Consider the following 20,705-nt stretch of genomic DNA (forward strand, 5'->3'; position numbering starts at 1 on the left):
TTACACTTATTGAAATCATTTTAAGACTCGTGATATTGATAAGTATAACTAGTCATAACATAATGCACACAGATTATGCGGGATACGTAAAAGAGACTAAAGTTAGTGAAAATTCTAGTTTTATTGATATTGACTCATTGAAATAATATATTAAATCAATTTGAAAAAGTATATAGCGTGAAGATTTACGTATTATGATTAATATTAATTAATGCTAATTCATTCAATGCTGTTTTTATGATGCTGCATTTTGTATATAAAATAATTAGCAATAATAACTACCACATAATTAATTAGAGGGGGAAAAATACTAGCAATTTAAAATACCGTCACAACAAATAACTATTAACATTTAACGTTTAAAACACTACTTAAGACTGATAACGATTGCTTGTTATGGCCCGTTGAAGCCGAGAGCGTGAAAGAAAACTTAAAATACTGTACTTATTTATCTAAAGATAAAGATGATGATGATAATAATAACAACAACAACTTAAACCTGATTGCAATAAACAGTTTTATATGTATTTTAATTTGTTTTAAGATATAAACTATTAATTCTGGTAGCATAGTACAGTACTACAGCTGGATCCACTACGTGCAGATTATGTACTGTACTGTACAGTTTACAGAACCATCTGAGAAGTTGAATCGTTTTTCAAAGCAGAGATTTCAATATCTTGAAATTTCTGCTGTGAATTAAATATATATATAGTCAAAACCATTGGCTTTTATTTAAATATTTTTAGAGCTTTTTATATTGCTGTCCCTACAAGACAAAATTTCCAGTAGATAATTATTATCATTTTAAACAATCATTAGAACGGTTACTAAGAATAATATATAGAATGCAAACGGAATAATGTCTATGAGTAAACTGGTCGAGATACGATATGATTAATTTGCATACAATGTATGTTTTATAAGCCGATCTCGAAAGTTTCCGAATAAAACTATATTTAGATACTTCAAGAAATAGATTTTATTAGCTTCATGTTTATTATTTTACTATTTTTATGTCATTGTTATGATTAACTGGAAATGCATTCCTCTTAAAGGAAAGTTATACTTAATAGATGGAAGAGTTTATTTGTAAATTCTCTGATGCATCAAGTGTGACTTTTCTTCACAAGAATATATATCCAAATAATCAGAACAACAATAGGTTCTTTGTCATCAAAGTTATGTATCTATGATATGCTTGGTTTGTAGCGCGGCGAGCATTCAATTTCAAAAAATTCTAACAAATTTATTTGGTGAAATCAAAATTTTTCAAATCCATCTATCATATGCTGAATAAAACTTACTATTAACATCAATGTAAAGGTATAATGAACATTTTAATATGATTATTTTAATTTACATACGCAGTATTTCATATTATATTATTACAGTGTGTCAGTAAATGAAAAAAATAATTCAAAAACAAGTAAAAATATGCACATTTTTATAGTTTAGAATAACCTAAAAGTCTGTCTTTTCAATTGGTTTGATTCTGTAATACGAGAGAATATGGTATTGTGGTATTGTATGTGTAATACACGCTAATTCAAGAAATTTTTGTTTTTTACTTTTTCCTCTTATAGACTAAGAAGCCTTTTTTTCGTGTCCATTATGGATTCAGCCATGACCGAAATGGGCGATTAGGAGATAAAGAACCAGTCTTCATACAAAAGTTAAATGGTTGGTTTACCATTGCGAATGAGCAAAATTGAACCCAATCTAGATGGTTATGTAAAAGAAGAAAAAGTTCTCATCAGTTTTATGGCATACTCACGATGGGACCAAATTGCCATGAAACTAGACGGTTTCTTTAGTGAATGAGCTCAAAATTCGATCAGAAAGTAAACGGAATAGGACTTTTATTAATTAAAAAAAAGGTGAAAAAAACAGATTCAAAACTGATATGTAAATACTGTATTTTTCTGTGCGTAGAACATGAGTTACATTATATCTGTATAACAATATCTTTTATGCTTTTAATAAAACTCATACTTTCGACTCAGACCGTGCTTCTCCATCTCTCACCAGCATCATCTGATCATTTTCTGCTGATGTCCCTTCGAAATGACAAATCTGTTGCCAGCCAAAGAGAATTAATGAAGTGGAGTTTTACGTTAACAAATTATTTGATGAGAATTAATTATTTGACTTCAGCTATTCAGAGCGAACTTTTGGATCAAGTATGTTTTGTACTAAACACTTTTATACATATCTCAGAATACATTTTCTAACTTAACCGGAAAAACTTCTAATTTTTATGAGATACACTTCTATGCAACACTACACATTAAATTTATTTATTACATTAAACCAAAAACTAGTATGTTATTATAATAATATAATGGTTTAAGTTTTGATTTTATTAATTGAGAGCTCAAACTATTAATGTATATAGGAGTTTGAATACATTAGTTTGTCAGTTTATTATATCTTTACTTTTCTGTGTATTTCTGATAGCTAAAATTTAAAATATTATTAAATATATAATATTAGATATAGATTAAAAAATTTAATTTAATTTTTTAAAATTTGAAATTTTACTTTATTTGGTTATTCTTTTGTTCAACAGAGGGCAGCACAATTATTAGACATTAAATATTTCACAAACATAATTATGTTTATATAACACTTAATAAAAACTTTAATTTTTGAAATTTATTTTTAAGCTAAATCATAAAATATTAAATATTTAAATTTGTTATAATGGGGGGAAAATAACTCCCTTACATCATCAAGGCAAAGGATCCTGCAATGATAAATTCATATGCGCACTCGTATTTATATTGTTTAATTATCTTTAATTTGTGAGTTTTCAATTCATAGTCTGAAGAACTTTCAGAATTTTTTAATGTTAATTTATTAGTTTATTGATATATCCCTTTCAAAACATTATTAATATTATACTAAATTATATTAATAAAAGAATTTGGCACATTGTTAGCATGAGACACCAACATACTATGCTTAGCATAAATAAGAAGCATTTTATCAAAATTCTCGGGATTGTAGTGAAGATTATAGTCTGGTGTGAAGAACGGAACTCGATATCTGTGAAACAAACTTTTATGATTCATGTTCTCTGTCACACATTAAGTTTTTTAAAACTGCTTCCGCTCTATAGGCACTAAAAGGGTCTTTTTTCTATCCCATCGGCCAGACTCACATTAGCGACGACCACATTGAGAAGGATAGGATCCGATATTTTCGAGATTAACATACGTGAAAAATTTCCGAGATTCCAGACGCGGGCTTGATCCAGGCTTCTCCAAAGCCTGGATCAAGCCTTAATGCCTTTGCCGCCTCGGCCATCCGGCTATCGTACATTAAGATTATATGGTAAAAGCCGGGTGGCCAAGCGGTCAAGGTGGCAGCCTACCGCTCTGGGGGACCCGGGATCGATCCGGACGTGTCGAAAAATTCCCCAGGAATTTTTCGGGGATGGTCCGTCCGGATATGTCGGGCCCCGTCCCTCACTACCAGGCCGCCCCATTGTGGGCTTGCTAAAAGAGGCCCTCTTAGTGCCCACAGGGCGGAAAGAGTTTAAAAAATATATATATGGTCGGCTGGATTTTTATTTATTATAAATTAGCCTATTCCGCAATGAGATTTATATTGTTACATTGAGAGCTAGGAAACGCTGTCAATTTGAAAAAAAACAACAACATGATACAGTCCGCGCGCGACAAGATAGCTTTTAGTCATATAAAGGCACTACAGTAGAGGGACAATCCAGTTTTTACAAGGTAGTTAATTAAGAGTTTTCGCTTGTTGAAAGATTTGAAATTTGTTTTGTTTTTGTTGATTTTTTTATTTTAAAAATTAATTCAATTCACGAAAGAGGGAAAACAAAACGAAGCTAGAAATATAACATTAAATGTAATAACGTTTGATAATGAAGCTAGAAATAAATTTTATAAATTTATAGTTGTCAAGTAAGTAACAAAACAAGCACTTATAATATGAACTTAAGTGAAAGAACTATTATACACTTAAGCCCATATCTTAAGCCTGATCCGCAGGAAAAAAAGATACAATTAATGTACCAAAGAGATAAGAAAAGAAACAGGCCTTTCTGTAGAAATGTTTTATCATTACCGGACTATCTTCTATTACTATTATAGGAGTACTATTCTATCACTATCCTCTCTTATAAAAAAAAAACAAATAAAATTAATATACAATAAAATCAAATTTCTATCGTGATGAAACATTAACAGAAATTTACGATAAATTAGATTTTAAATATAATTCATTTCGCAGGTAACTTCCCTGTAAAAAGTGTAATCTTCTAACCACTACTGCGACTTCATACTGCTTAAAGAACTGGAGACATTGCTACTAGAATGGGCAAAAAATTTCCGTTTAGACTACTTTTGATAGCGTTTCGGCGATGCAAATCAATTGGGCGATTTTAGTTTATGATTTGTAACTATGTAATCAGTCGTCTCAGCATACATCCATTGCCACAAAAATTAGGGCACCAAGAATTTGTCGTATCGCTGCGAAACTTGGCATGCAGGTAGTCCTAAATCTCAAGCAGATATGGAAATGATTAGAGTTATAGCATGATGCTATGAGGGTAATCCCAAAATAATGTCTCCTATTTTTTAAAAAATACAAAGAAATGTTTATTTTCAATAATGTTCATATCATTTTAAAGCTTGAACATTTATCTATTTTTCTACCTAATCGCCATTTCGGTCAATGCATTTTTGTAGGCGCTGTGGCAATTTTTGTATGCTCGTCTCATACCAGCTCGCCGCTACGTCTCGTGACCCATCTTACGCACGCTTTCTGATAATGCAACTTTTCCGTTAAAATCAAATGAATGGTGCTTCGGGAAAACCCCAAGAACCAAAATGCAGAGATCATCTAGAACAGCGATTCTCAACCTTCTTAGCTCCGCGACCCCCCAAATAGTAAATATAAATAAAATTAATATTTCGCAACCCCCACCCAAAGGAATAATAACAGTAAGCCTTACTATTACTAATTGAATTTTGACTGTAATTATAAATGTAAATTTTTAAAAATATTATATAATCACATTGCACTAATTTTATACATTCAGAAAATACCGACAATATAAAAAATGTAATACAACTATTCCTATAATTTTATGTCTCTGCGTTTATAGCGACGGGTATGAACATACATGTATGACGTGTACTGTACATACATGAGCAATTTATAAGTTCCAATTTGACGTGTATGTGCTCTTTGTAATTTGATAACATTCTTTAATAGGCCTACTAGCTGTGAGAGCGTGTTTGAACATGCATATGGATGCGTTTGAACAAGTCGTGCTGTCACTATTCAGCGAAACAGTTCTATTCAACTATAATTCAATTATGTTCTTGAAGAATTTCAAAGTTAACTTTTCTTTATTTTTCTGCTTAAAGTTATCCAGAAGTAGAAAACCTTTTTAATAGCCTTCAGATTATTTCAAAGTAATTTCATAAGGCAGCAAGTTACATAGCAGTTACCAGTGGCGTGCCGTCATTGGAAGCGGGGAAGTGCCGCATCCACCTTCCAATGACCTTCCCTTGTATTTTTTAAAATATAAATTTTCATATTTTAACGTACTTTGAATTAATTAAAATTAATATTTTATTATAACTGCATTATGTATCTTATTAAAAAATTCTATACTATATGCGAAAAAACGATAAGATCGCTATTGTATATTCGAATGTCAGTGGCGGAATGAAAGCGCTTACGAGACAGCAGTGGCGTGCCGTGACATTTGATGATAGGGAAGCTGTTTCTGTAAGAAGCCGACTTCCAGGGACAATCTGTTAATTGCGCGTCAGTAATGGCCTAGGGTCCATTCGTACATCGGTGGTGGCTGTAGAGACAAAGACCGTTTATTTTAACATAAAATAAACATATACTATGTACAAAATACTTTGCTTTAGGATAATCGGCCGTTCGGACGTCCTGAGCGTCGATATGGTTCTTCGATGGTCGATCGAAGGTGGCCCCGGGACACTGGCGTTGAAAAGTCTGTAAGGCACGGGGAGACTTCATCCGTTGGAGTCGGGGACACGGTCTAAGTCCGAACTGGAAAGGGTTACAGGTTGGCACAATAGACGAGAAACTGTTTTTTTTTTTCCTTTTTTTGCGCGTTGACACACGGCGTTTTGGTTATTCGGAACGTTAACCGAGTGCCAGGTGTCCTCGATTGTCAGAGAGTATATCAATCTCCGTTCTTTCTTTCATCCATTTTGATTGGTCGTTCTCTCTCAATCACGCTTTCTGAGTGGTTGGTCCCTGGTTACTAAGCGTAACGAGACTCTTACCTGGAGAGTGAGAAAAGTCAAAATCGAAGACGAATTCGCTCTTCCACCGATCATAGGACGACTTCCTACCGCGATTTATGGTTTCTGCCTGGCAGTTTGATATAAACAATGGGTGTCCGACTACAAACGACTTTTACCTATGTTTTTTTAAACTAATAAATTTTTCTCTAAATTAACCATTTTTTCGCGTCTTTCGTGACAGGTCAGACCTGTCCGGTACATGACTCCATACACATGTGTACACGTGTATGGTGAAAGCTATACACGTGTTACACGTGTGTAGCTTCCACCAGCTAAACCGGCTGAGGTTGGTACTCTGTAAAGCGCATGAGCCAATGCTTTCTGGCTGCTTTACACCATTCAGTTATTCTCGCCTTGAAAGCTGTCTCGCAGTGACGTGCCGTCATTGGAAACGGTGGAAGCGCCGCATCCCCCTTCCAATGACCTTCCCTTGTATTTTCTAAAATATAAATTTTCATATTTTAACGTACTTTAAATTAATTAAAATTAATTCATAATGAAGTTATAATATTTTATTATAACTTCATTGTGTATCTTATTAAAAAATTCTATACTATATGTGAAAAAAACGATAAGATTGCTATTGTATATTCGAATGTCAGTGGCGGAATGGAAGCACTTCCGAGACAGCTTTCAAGGCGAGAATAACTGAATGGTGTAAAGCAGCCAGAGGGCATTGGCTCATGCGCTTTATAGAGCACCAACCTCAACCGGTTTAGCTGGTGGAAGCTACACGCGTGTAACGCTTCCAACGATTCTATCCCTTAGCCGCTGGTAGGAAGCTATCTAAGTGAATTGTTTAAGATTTAAAAAGTAAAGAGTATTCAATGTTATTTTTACGTACGTTTTATTGCAAAGTTATATTTAATTACAGTATAATTAAAAGAAAATTATAATTATATTGACAGATTTTCAGACATAAAATCTTTAGAATTTTTATCACTTTTAGATGTTTTTCATAATATTAAAATTATTAACAATTTTTCCAAGCGTGTTTTAATTCTTTAAATTAAGTAAATTTTATGGGAAATTTTTTGATTTATCTAAATTACGTAGTGAATCGCGATATTTATATTCGTGTCCGGACTACATTGACAAGTAACTCTTAGATATAAAACATATTATAATTAATGTCGATCCGAACAAAGACGTACTAAAGAATTATATGATTTAATATCATTAATATTTACGGTACCATCTACCAGTGTGTCTGTTGAGCGCAGTTTTTTGACCACGGAGCGAATTCATACATTGGCCAGGAACACTCGGTCGGTCGGAGGAAAAATTGTCGTCGCTAGCGTTGCTTTCGATAGAAAAAGTGCTTTTAAATACGTTGATGAAGTCGACGACCAGCGACTTTTATGATAAAGTAATTAACTACTAACGACTTTGCGGAAAAAAATCGCCGAATAGAATTAGGTTATAAAAAATTAAAAAAACAAGTTTTTCTTTCATTGTTTGTATCATATCAATTTGTATTATGTATGTATTATTTGTATTTTAGAACTAAAATACATAAATTGTTTATTTTTGTCATTTCCCGTATTTGTTTAAAACTTTTACGGAAATGTCATGTACCGGACAGGTCTGACCTGTCACGAAAGACGCGAAAAAATGGTTAATTTAGAGAAAAATTTATTAGTTTAAAAAAACATAGGTAAAAGTCGTTTGTAGTCGGACACCCATTGTTTATATCAAACTGCCAGGCAAAAACCATAAATCGCGGTAAGAAGTCGTCCTATGATCGGTGGAAGATCGAATTCATCTTCGATTTTGACTTTTCTCACTCTCCAGGTAAGAGTCTCGTTACGCTTAGTAACCAGGGACCAACCACTCAGAAAGCGTGATTGAGAGAGAACGACCAATCAAAATGGATGAAAGAAAGAACGGAGATTGATATACTCTCTGACAATCGAGGACACCTGGCACTCGGTTAACGTTCCGAATAACCAAAACGCGGTGTGTCAACGCGCAAAAAAAGGAAAAAAAAAAAAAAAAAACAGTTTCTCGTCTATTGTGCCGACCTGTAACCCTTGCCAGTTCGGACTTAGACCGTGTCCCCGACTCCAACGGATGAAGTCTCCCCGTGCCTTACAGACTTTTCAACGCCAGTGTCCCGGGGCCACCTTCGATCGACCATCGAAGAACAATATCGACGCTCAGGACGTCCGAACGGCCGATTATCCTAAAGCAAAGTATTTTGTACATAGTATATGTTTATTTTATGTTAAAATAAACGGTCTTTGTCTCTACAGCCACCACCGATGTACGAATGGACCCTAGGCCATTACTGACGCGCAATTAACAGATTGTCCCTGGAAATCGGCTTCTTACAGAAACAGCTTCCCTATCATCAAATGTCACGGCACGCCACTGGCAGTTACGTACAGCAAAAACATAAGTAAACACAAAACATACATTCATTATATTATATTTCAAAAAATACCTACAGGACCATTCCGAATAAATTTGGCTTTTGAGACAAACCAAAGAACAGAACCAATGTCTTTAAATTTCTCCGAATATTATGACTCCTTTCTAGTATTCCTTCCAGTCTGATGCCTGTGGTAGTCGCTCTTCCGCCTTATCTGTCGGCACAGCCCAGATCTATATTGAAAAACTAATGAAACCATTTCATAACTTAAAATTTATAACAGAAGTTTAATTTTTAATACTGTATATTCAGATCCCACTAAAAGCCGCAAAAAGTTGTACATGGCCCTAAAACTACTAAGAGATACAACTTTTTTCAAAATCTCTGTATTGTCTTCAACACAATTTCTTGCAATATTATACATATTATGCATTCTTTCATATTTTTCCACTTGCAACATATTGCGTTTTCTCTTATTATTCCTTGTTTCTTGATTTCTCCGTCAATTCAATTTTTATAGTTTCAATTGATATTATTCTTATTTTTTAAAATTTTTTTCTTATCTTGTTGTACAATTAAGATAACTAAATATACAATAATTTTAGGTTCGGTCTAATTCATTCCTTCAATTACTCTAGTACGTAAGAAATGTATGAATATTAATATTATAAATAAACATTGTTTTAGATATTGTAAATATTAATTATTTTTATTATTTAGTTTTATAAATAAAATTAGTATAAAATTAAAAAATAAATACAATAAAAATGATAATTAATTGTAAAAAACATCGCAAGATGGCACTATGAGTATATATAATTTAAATCGAAAATTAAAGCTTTTATATAAAAGATAAAATATAAAAACATCAATAAATTTGAAATTAATATTTATTTTTCAGCATTTATTAGTAAAAATTAATTATTTAATAAATAATATTTCATTTACAATTATACACTTTATTCAGAAAATTAATTTTTTGACAAATCCTTGGCGAAATATACTAAGAAATGATTAATTCATTATTAATATTTTTCGAATTTTAACATATTTCTCTTCTTATAAATGAATGATTAAATTTATTTATATCCAAAGACGCTGTAATTACAATGTATTGTATATCTCGTATTACTTGCTCTTATGTTTATTTTTAGTTCAGAGCCATCTGTTGTTAAGAGATTTAATTATTTAATTTGATTAATAAAATTATTAAATTGTAATTACACAGTAAATATAATAAAATAAATTTAATTGACAACTTTTTAATTATTAAGATAATGAATATTGTATTAAATGAAAATAGTATAAAATATTTTATTAGTCGATTTTATTTATTTATGATATCCTGTTAGATTTTTTCCCTCTTTTTTTAAATTAGAAAATAAGTAAGTTAAAGTCTCCTAAAACAGAAAACCTCTGCCAATTATAAATATTTTAATTAAAGAAAAACAAAATAAGATGTTATCGTTTGTTTTTTCAAAAGTAAATTATTTTTAAATTTCTGAATATTTTAATAAATACTTTTAATTAGTCTACAGATTTTTTTTTATTTGTAAGAACTTTAAAGTATATAATAATAAAAATTTTTTAAAAATTATAAAAAATTTTTTAAAAATTATAAAAAATTTGTTAAATATAATAATATTTACGAAAATAAATTTTCACAAATTATATTTAAAATTGAACTAAAATAAAAATGCGTAATATTATTACATACAGTAATGTGCAATTAATTATTTTAATTTTTATAATTTGCAATTAATTTTTTTTATTACTTTTTACTTGAAGAAATAAAATTAAAAAATTTATTTATTTGTTGATTTATTTTTTACTCTTGCTTTTCTGTAGCAAAGGGGGCGTAGCATTTCAGTGATTGACGCCTTCAAGATGGCGGTGTTTGAGAAGAAGAAGGAGAGTAAACTGAATTTAGATGACACGCAATGTTTAACATGCACTATCGAAGCAGCTGAAAATATACAAGACTTTACGGTAAGCGATTTGTGCGTTATTTTCTAAAGTTTTGATACGAAATAATTAATGTGTTTCATGTAATTAAATTATAATGTAATCACAACAAGAAAATGCCTTTTACTTAATTGTGGTTTATTAAAATGATTAAGTATTAAATGGATAAAGTCTATTATTTTAATATTTCATTAAAGTGTATTTTAATTAAATTTAACTCTAATCTGTAAGAAAGATTTCTGTATCTTAATTAAAATTAATATCAATTCATTTGGATTTTAATTAATAAATTTAAAAGAAAATGCAAATATATAATTAAAATAATAATAATGAAATGAGTGATGATTGTACTATATTATACCTTTGATTGAAATTTTTATATTAAATTAATATAAAATTATCATTTTTATTTAAAAGTTAATAAAATTAAATAGCAGCAAAATAGTTGAAGCAGCTGAGCATGTGCCTGCCTGCTGAGTTCGGCTTGGATGCTTTTTGCAAGTGATTTGGCTCTATCACGTTGAGTCCTATCTCTCGTCACCCGATCTTGCCATTGTATGTCAAGTTGAAGTCATTGGCTGCGTTAAGAAGACTCAACAATTGTAACTGAGCAAATCGGTAGCTGTTATGCAGCAACCTGGATTTGCTGAATGATGAGTGATGTTGCTTTGGAACAAAAATCCTCATTGGTCAGTTTCGGGTAGTGATAGGTAGCATCTTTCATTTATGCCAAAACACCAAACGTGTTCTGAAAGAGCACTACTGTAGAATGCATTTGGCAGAAAAGTACTCAACAGCTCCGAAACTGTTAAGTCTGCTGAATGCAGCTATTATGGGCATAATAAAAAGTGTTTTTTAGGGAAAAGACTTTAAAAAAAACAAATAAATAATGCAGTTTTCTTCATAAGCACGATGATTTTAGCTTTTTATTACAATATCTGCTTTAGATTTTTGTTTACAGATTAGTATATATGTGTTTCTGATATTTATCATTCAGTTAGATCTATTCATTCCTATAAGCTTACTCTCTAACATTTTATATAAGGTATCGAAGCAAGTTTACCAAATAAAATAATCACATCATCTGCAATGATTACTGATCTGATCTATGCATTTTTAGTAATTATAATTGTCTTTTTTAAGAAATAGCTAAAAGTAATGAGAAAAATTTGAGTTTTTCTTAATATTTTCTTTATTCTTCAAAAGCTCAAATGAATATCGCTATACAACAGCAGGCAAATATTTCACAAAAAAGGCATTAAATAGTTTACTTGTTATTTAATTTTACCAGTATTAGAAGTATAAGTGTAAATATGTTATGAATTAGATAAGAAAATATCTGTGAAAACAGATGTATTTAATCTATATCACATATATAATTTATAATAATTTATTTACTGATAAAATAATATGAAGTAAATTCTGTGATTTTATATGATATGATTTGTTAGATTCAAGGCTTTCTTGAATTATTCTGGCTAAAGAATATATAAACTCTTTAATATAAGTATATTATATTATATAAGACCATTTATTTAAAAATTCTTTGTTTTATAAATATTGGTGAATTCTAAAAAAGAATTCAATGAATAATTTGTTTTTTTGAGACTTAAAAAAGTAGTAGTTTGTCTTTTTAATCAACATTACTTGAGTTAGTTTGATTGTGGTAAAATAAATTAGATTGGAAAACTGACTTAGACATTTTTATTTGTTTTGACTTAATTTACATAAATTTTCAATTGCAAACCAGCTAGAACACTCTCTACTTACAAATTGCTACAAAATATGCATTTCAGACTTATCCTTGATGTAGAATTTGCTTCTTTTCAATTTTCTTTTTTTTCACTTTTAGTAAGAAAGATGTGTTCTAGCTGTTTTACAAATGATAATTTATGTAAATTAAGTCAAAACAAAAAATATATATAGACCTACAAACTTAACCAATGTCCAGAAATATTTAGAGTGTTTGACAGTCAATGTTTTATTGCTATCTTACGTTCATATCAGTAATAAAAATCAAACTTACTTTGAAGGTGATTTTAAGCATTATTTTCTAATAAGAATGCATATCATAACAAATAACATAAAAATTTTAAAAGCTTTATGTAGTAAAGTGTTATAAATTTTTATCATACAAATAAATCATTTAATGACATGAAAGAATGGTTAAGATTGAATCAATGATCTGATGAGGAAGCAAAGCAGCCTGAAAAATGTTTATCAGAGTTAGTAGCTGACCTTTATAAAATAAGTTTGATAATTTTAATAATAGTACATCTAATAAATTTGTTTTATGAAGAAAAAATCTGCTATATAAAAGTATTTTAACTTATAGAAATATAATTTAAATTTAGGAACATAAAAATGAAATGTACAGGGTGATCATAATTAGAGAATAGGCATTTAGAATTCTGGAGAAAGAAGAATTAGGCAAATCTCAATCAAATTTGGTTTACATACTATTTACATTTTCAGGAAAAAATTTTACTTTAAAATTAAATCACTAGAGTGAAATTTGCTGCTGATATCTTTTTAATGTGCATATTATGTGTTTTTTTAATGAATTTTGAGTATAAAAGGAGTCCCAAATGTTCTTCACAGTTCTTTGGCAGGTCAACAGTCATGGTACACACTTTGCCTGATTAATATTCCTTTTCTATCAGTCCTTCTGTAATAAATTCTGCAATTTTCACTTCACTATAACCTCATTACAACTTCTTTCCCTCTTCTTCACTATTGTTTTACAACATTCAAGAGTAGGTGAGCTTGGAAACAACTAATGAGTTTCAAGCTTACTATCCTCAACAAGAGCCACAGTTTATAAGTTGTTTTAATTAATGCATTGTTTTTAATGTAAAGTTTTAAAATCATAAACATGATTTTAATAAAGCTAAAAAACTGTTGCATAATCCAAATTAATTCTAAACCAGAATGCATGCAAACATAATAATCAGTTCATATTTTTATTTTATGAAAATTTTAACATGTAACAGTTTTTAGCTTTATTAAAATCATAATTATAATTAAACCACTTAACATTAAAAACAATGTACTAATTAAATTAATCATAGTATTTTAATATAATTGAAAGCATTTGTATATTAGTGAAAGTTGCTAAAATATAAAAGTTGTTTGTATCATACATAAATTTAGACTAGCAAACTTAGTTATTAGCAATATACTTTGTTAGTCTTCTTTCTATTTTAGTTATTTAAAGCACTTGGAAGAGTTCCCTTGGAGGAATAAAAATTTGATTATGAACAGTGCATTTTAGGTTTTTATTGAATCTATGGTAGGTGTTTAATGATATAGTAGTAAATACTTAATCAAAAGTATGACCTTAATTATTTCTGAACTATAATAAGGAATGATGAAACATCATTTATGAAATATTACTATAAATAAAATATTGGATTTATTTAATACAGTAACAGACCAATTACTTGGAAATCTGAAATTATCAGAAAACAGACTAGTTTTGAATTTGATGGGCTGTAATATAGCTGTTGTTTGCTATGTAGCTGCTTTTTGTTTCCATGATATATGCATCACATGATCGTAATTCCGTTATGTTGTTTACTTTCCTTTCTTTAATTTTCAACCTAAATATTACACTATACACAGTATTTCTACATTTTAAGAGGCTTAATAATGATGAAACAGACTTTGCTTTAGAAGTGATTAATTTGTATACATTAAATACAATTTTGTTCTTAACTTTCCAGTGTTTAGTTTAAACTTTAAATATATTTTGCCTGTATCCAGAAAACAGGAAAATCCAGAAACTGGACTACCACCATTCCCAAGCTTGCCAGATAATTGGACTGTCATTGTATTTAAGAAATGATGCTGTAATTATGCACTAATATTGTAATTTCAATATTTAGGTCAATCATTTTGCAACAGTAGCTTTATTAATAAAAATATGTTGTTTAAAAGAATCATAAAAAATGTAAAAACATGTTTCTTTCATGACAGAATAGTTCCAAGCAATAAGAAGCATACTTATATCAAGTCTTTCTTTGCAGATTTTTGAAGGTGCTGGAGTTTTTGTTTACCTTGCTTATAGCTTTTGAAGTGATGTTGTAAAACTTGCATATTTGTAAAATACAAATACATTTTATTGTGACAGTTTTGACAGAAGTGAAGTGACAAAGAGAATAAAAACTCTGGCTCTTTCAAATACCTGCAAAGAAGAGTTTGATGTGATAGTTCCAGTTAATAAAATGAACAATTTCATCATTGAAGAAATGTGTTTATACCTAATTCTTTTTTTTTTCTTTTATAAAAAGAAAGAATGATGATCTTATTTAAAAGTTAAATTTGTGTTTTAAGAAAAATATGTTATATTTTAATATTTACATTTATAATGAAATACAGTAGCCCTTTGTTATATTGCACCTTGTTATAATGCTAATTTGAATATATTGGACTTTTTTTTGGTCTTCCAAATATCAAAGCACTTTTAACCAATAATTAAAAAAAAAAAAAAAAAAAGATTGCTACTGAATTTTGCAAAAATGGTTGAAAGAAATATTACCTTATTCTAGTCCAGTGTTTCTCAAACTTTTTGGACCGCGACCCCCCCTTCTGCACTTAAAAATTTCAAAGGACCCTCGAAGAATAAGTATGTGTCAAAAAACATCCCGGAGGGAGGGGGTTAGGCTCGTATTTAAATATTTATATTATTTTTATTATTTATATGTGCAATTTATTTAAGTAAAAACTATTTTGGGTATACTATAGATTACTCCCTATGGAATTTCATGTGTTTGGGTATATATCTGAACTCGGGACCGAGACGAGTTCAATGATACTCTACTTTTGGACCGGAGACGAAAAATAAAAAAGTTATCATACTTTTTTCTGGCGATCGCGCAATGATAGGGAGTCACATCGCTCTTCGCTAAGTCGGCCTCACTATTGCGATCGGGAGTCGCGTGGCTTGCCGTTAAAATTGCCTTTAGTAGACGTTTCCCCCCTTTTTTTACTTTGTTCAAGAACTACTGTGAATTGATCACTAGTTTAGCACATGGCGGTGTCTCCCGTACGAGAGGTCAGTCGGGCCGCCATGTTCGCTGCCATAAGTAACATTAACCGAAATGGCGATCGCGCGATGATTGGAAGTCGCATCGCTCTCTCTGCTCTCGTATCGCGTGTTTAACGCTCCGGGAAATGACCGTAGTCCGACATCACGGTTTGCAGACTTTACCGCAAGATGGCAATACTAGCAACTACGGTGCCGTCTGCATGAGAGCATTAAAAAGTATGGTAACTTAAAAAGTGTGATAACTTTTTTATTTTTCGTCTCTGGTCCAAAAATAGGGTACCGTTGAACTCGTCTTGGTCCCCTGAGTTCAAATATATAATCAAAGTCGTGAAATTCCATAGAGAGTAATCTGTAGTACACCCATTATTTTATATATTTTTTATTTCTATTTATTTCTAAACAGGAATCCATAGTAAATTTATAAAATATTTGAAAAAATTGATCTGGCATCAATTTTTCAGTGACTCCCCCCAAATATTTTTTGCGATCCCCACTTTGAGAATCACTGTTCTAGTCATTGATCTTGAAACTACCATCTTATAAAATACAACCTACAAAAAAGTAAGTCAGCATGGAGATTGAAAATAAATAAAACAGATGGATAGATACATTGGTTATATTGTGCCATCTCATATATTGCTCATTTGATTTGTCTCCTGTGTAATATTATGGGGAGCTACTGTATTATAACAAGTTTTTCATATTAAACTTTATACAATGATGTGAAAAAATATAATAGAACAAGATTTTTACCACTTGGTGCCAGATTATAAAATCACACGATATAGCAAAAATGCTTGTATTCAATAATGATTCTTATGAGGAGAATATGTTATCACTTAACTAAGATCCACTTTTTTAGTTAATTCTAGTGTTATAGATATTATGGACTTTTGTGAAGAAGTAAGCATCTTACTAGAAAATAAGAAAGGATATTATGCATATAAATAAAACTTTGTAAGTAATATCCAGTTCTGTAAAGATCATAATGGATTACTTGTAGGTTTGTATTTCGTCTCTCTTCAAGTTGAGAAAATGATTGAAATAGAAATGATACAAATTTGTAAGAAATAAAGATGACAATTAACTATATAATGAAGAAGTGCTATAACAGGAATTTCTTATAAAATAGATTTTTTATAACTTTTTATACCTTCTACAGAATATGCAAAAATTAAAATTATTTCAATCAATAATTATGCATTTTATTTCTTTGACATTAAGGCAAACTTCCATTTATATTTTGTATTAATTTATTGTTGCTAATTTAAAAATCAAATATTCTCACTAAGACCTTAAAAGTTCTCTTTATAAATATCATATCATTATATAATTTGTAAGTGAAATTTATAAAAAGAATTCCTAATAAAAGAATAAATACCTAAATTCTTATAACTGAGTATAGAAATTCTTAAACTTGTATAATTTAATATGTAAATATAATTGTATTATATTTATACATTTCTTATTCTTTACACATTAGAATATTAATATTTAATTGTAGAAATTACGATTAAAATTAATTATAAGTTTATCCAATTTTTTTAATTATAATTGCAAATGACATTTTTAAATATCAAATATTAATATAATGTTACAGTAGTATATAAGGTTTTAATTTACTTTGAACAGAATTAAGTTCATTATAAATTGAAACATGCAGACATTTCACTACTTAGATTTTTATTTTTTCCTGAAGTGTGTAAGTTTTTTCTTTTAATATTGTATTACTAAATATAAATTCTGAGGAATTGAATCATATTTAAAAATTACTTATTGATAAAAATAAATTAAACAGTTTTCATTAAAATATGCAAAACAAATATAAGTACTTGCCACGTGTTTTAAATCCTTTTATTTTTGAATATATTTTCATAACAAACTGGATTTTAAATGAGGGGAAATGACAATGATATTCCCTTTTTTCATGTAATATTTCTGTTGATATAGATGTATGCATGAATAATTAAGTATCTGAAATGGCCATTTTGTTGTTACAAATTTTTTAAATTTTACCAGATCAATAAGTAAATTTAGCTTAGGTTCAATAACGTGTGGCCTACATTACAAGAAGCATGTTTTTCTCTTTATCATGTTACTCAAATGTCACATGAAAGTACCTTAATGAAGAAATCAGAAAAACTGCTGGTGGTATTGCAATTATTTACCAAAAATTTGTTTTAAAAACTAATATAATTTTTTTTTTATTTATAGATTTATATTATTCGAGTGCAGAGAGGTCCTTTTGTAGATAATTCATGGCAAATATCTCGTCGATACAGTGACTTTGATGCACTAAATAATATGCTGCAAATATCGGGAATTGAATTACCTCTTCCTCCAAAAAGAGTATTTGGAAAACTGGGCAGAGAATTTGTAGCTGAAAGACAGCAAGGATTACAAGTAATGTTACATTGACGATATACTTGGATAGATTAATTATTATTTGTAATAAATATGTGATATTTTGTATTAATTTAGAAATGTTCTGTAATATTGTTGTTTTAGGAGCTTGTTAAAACTTATATAATTCATTTAAAATTCTTATGTTTTGTTTGTAATTTATTTCAGCAATATATGAATACAATTTTATCACATCCAATGCTAGCTTTATCATTACCAGTTAAAAGATTTTTAGACCCAGAAAATTATTCACAGAACTTCTTAGGTAATTTTTAAATTTTATTATGACTTTTAAAAAATGTCTATATAATATATAATTTACTTTAAAAATGCTGTTGATTAATAAAATGAAATTTAACTTGTGGAAATAATAGAGAATAATATATACTTTAATGGAGTATAAAACAATATAGAATATAAAAAGCCAATTTAAGTGCTTTTGGATTTTCATCTAAATTCAAGAATTTTTAGATGATGTCTTCTATTTCTGTGTCTCAAAGTATGTGTGTCATTGAAATACATATTTATTTGCATTTTAAATTTATTGTGTTTTTCTCTATTTTACACAAATAATAATAAAAATACTGTAATTAGTTATTTAGAATGACTTTATTTTTGTTAGGTCAAAGATCATCATTAATCATTTGCAAAAATTATTTTCTAGATTTGTCAAATATATTGGAACAGAGGCCAAACTTGGCTTTTTGAAAGTCTCATAATATTATTAGATTTGTCCAGTCATTTTATGTGTGTTTTATTATTTGTATAATGTATTATCTGTATATTCAGCTTATTTTTATGTTTTATTTTTTTCTGCATATTTGTTTTATACTTGATTTTTATTTATTTATTATAAATATAATTTGCTGAGTAATTAAATTTTAAAATCATTTCATAGTCATGCATGACTTGCAAATTTTTCTTAACAATAAAAACCACTTGGTGCTATATTAGTAGACAAAATGCATTTCAAACATAGCCTTTCTTCAGTTGTAAATTTATTGTGACATTTTCTATGCAAAGTATTTAAAACATTTAAAAAATTTAACCTTAAACTGACACAAGATATCAAAGCAAGCAAAAATATAATTTGCATATATACGGTTTTTTGTTACATGGTGTATAAATAGAAAAATATTATCATTCATTTTAGGTTTTAGTTAGTCAACATTTATTTGCTTTTGACTGTTTCACTGTTTAGACTCGGTGTAACATGATTTTTGTACTTTTTATTTTTTCTAAAATGTACAAAAATCATTAAATTAGTTAAAAATTGTAAAACAATAAAACAAGTTGTTTTTTTTTTTTTTAATAAAATTATTATTAAAATTCTCAATAATTAATGGATTTAGAAAATATTCGAAACTCTGAAAAATGATTTATTAATCAAATTTAAGTAAAAAAAAAACCTCAGTTAATGAAAATTTAAAGTTTCAAATGAATTTTAAGTAGCATGAGTATATAAGTTAATATATTTTGCAAATGTTATAGTAATGAATTATTTTATTATGGAAATATTGTATGTATATATATATATAAAAATGGATTCAACCTGAACTTGATTTTTGGAATATGAAGTCATTCATGTTCATGATATTCCTAATTTATTGTTAACTCTATAGATATATGAATTTAATATAGTTCTTAATGTTTTATCACTTCATAAATTTTTTGAACTGCAATTAAACATTTTACAAGCAAGAATAAATTTTGCATTTTTGATTTAATTTCAATTGCATAGTTTTAATATTTGTTTAATCAAATTAATAATAATATGTAATTAAAAATGAATTTGATTCAGTAGCATTTAGCTAAAAAAAATGCTAGGATATATTTTAAATAACTTTGTTGAAATAAAAAATTCTAGATTTTTTTTTTCTTAAATTTATTCAAAAGATTGTCTAGAATTTTTTGAAAATGAATGCCAAAATATCTATATTAAACTTTGGAGATACTGATGTATGACTATGTTCTAGGGATCTGAAAACTATGTTGTGTATTCTATCTATTTAAACAAAAACACAAAATCCAACAGAGTTGCATAACTTTTCTTGTTAAGCTTTAAAACTGTATGGCACCATATGTTATGAGATTTTTATTTAAAAACTTTTTATATTATTTATTATGAAATGGCAAAAAACTTAATTTTGAGGGTAGAGATGAGTTTTTTATAAAAATTTGCAAATCCTAATACAGTGGAACCTCGGTATACGTCTGCTTTAGAATATGTCCAATTCAGAATACGTCCTGTTTGGACGAAACGACTTTTGTTCGGTATATGACTTAATTCAATTATATGCGCCATCTATGAACAAGTAGCACTATCGGTGTACTAGACCAGACTAGACGTTTGCGGTGCCACTGTTTATAACTTTGTTAAATTTCTTCTGATTTTAATTTGTAAGTAAAATTATTATTTGTATTAATCATAAATTGCAAAAAGGCAAATGAAAAGCAACAGAAAACTAAAAAAATGACTAGAATCACAATGGAATGAAAAAAGAGATTGTTGAGAAATATGAAGGTGGCATGCGTGTTCGAGATTTAACTGTTGCATACCGTATTCCGAGAACGACGATATCGACAA

At 28.9% G+C, this 20,705-nt stretch overlaps 1 protein-coding gene across 2 annotated transcripts in view; it reads left to right on the forward strand.

Moving 5' to 3' along the window:
• The first annotated feature begins 10,573 nt into the window (after positions 1–10,573).
• The window catches only part of LOC136977457 (PX domain-containing protein kinase-like protein), a 47,674-nt gene continuing 37,542 nt past the window's right edge, over positions 10,574–20,705 (forward strand). For both annotated transcript variants that reach the window (XR_010881093.1, XM_067272949.1), the window contains exons 1-3: positions 10,574–10,689; positions 17,930–18,118; positions 18,287–18,383. Coding sequence is in view for 1 of the 2 variants with exons in the window: in XM_067272949.1 (XP_067129050.1) it covers positions 10,588–10,689; positions 17,930–18,118; positions 18,287–18,383 (388 nt within the window). In the remaining variant the exon portion in view is untranslated. The remainder of the gene's footprint in view (positions 10,690–17,929; positions 18,119–18,286; positions 18,384–20,705) is intronic.

This window comes from Centruroides vittatus, unplaced genomic scaffold, assembly GCF_030686945.1.
Source record: "Centruroides vittatus isolate TY-2023 unplaced genomic scaffold, ASM3068694v2 contig_459, whole genome shotgun sequence".
NCBI lineage: Eukaryota > Metazoa > Arthropoda > Arachnida > Scorpiones > Buthidae > Centruroides > Centruroides vittatus.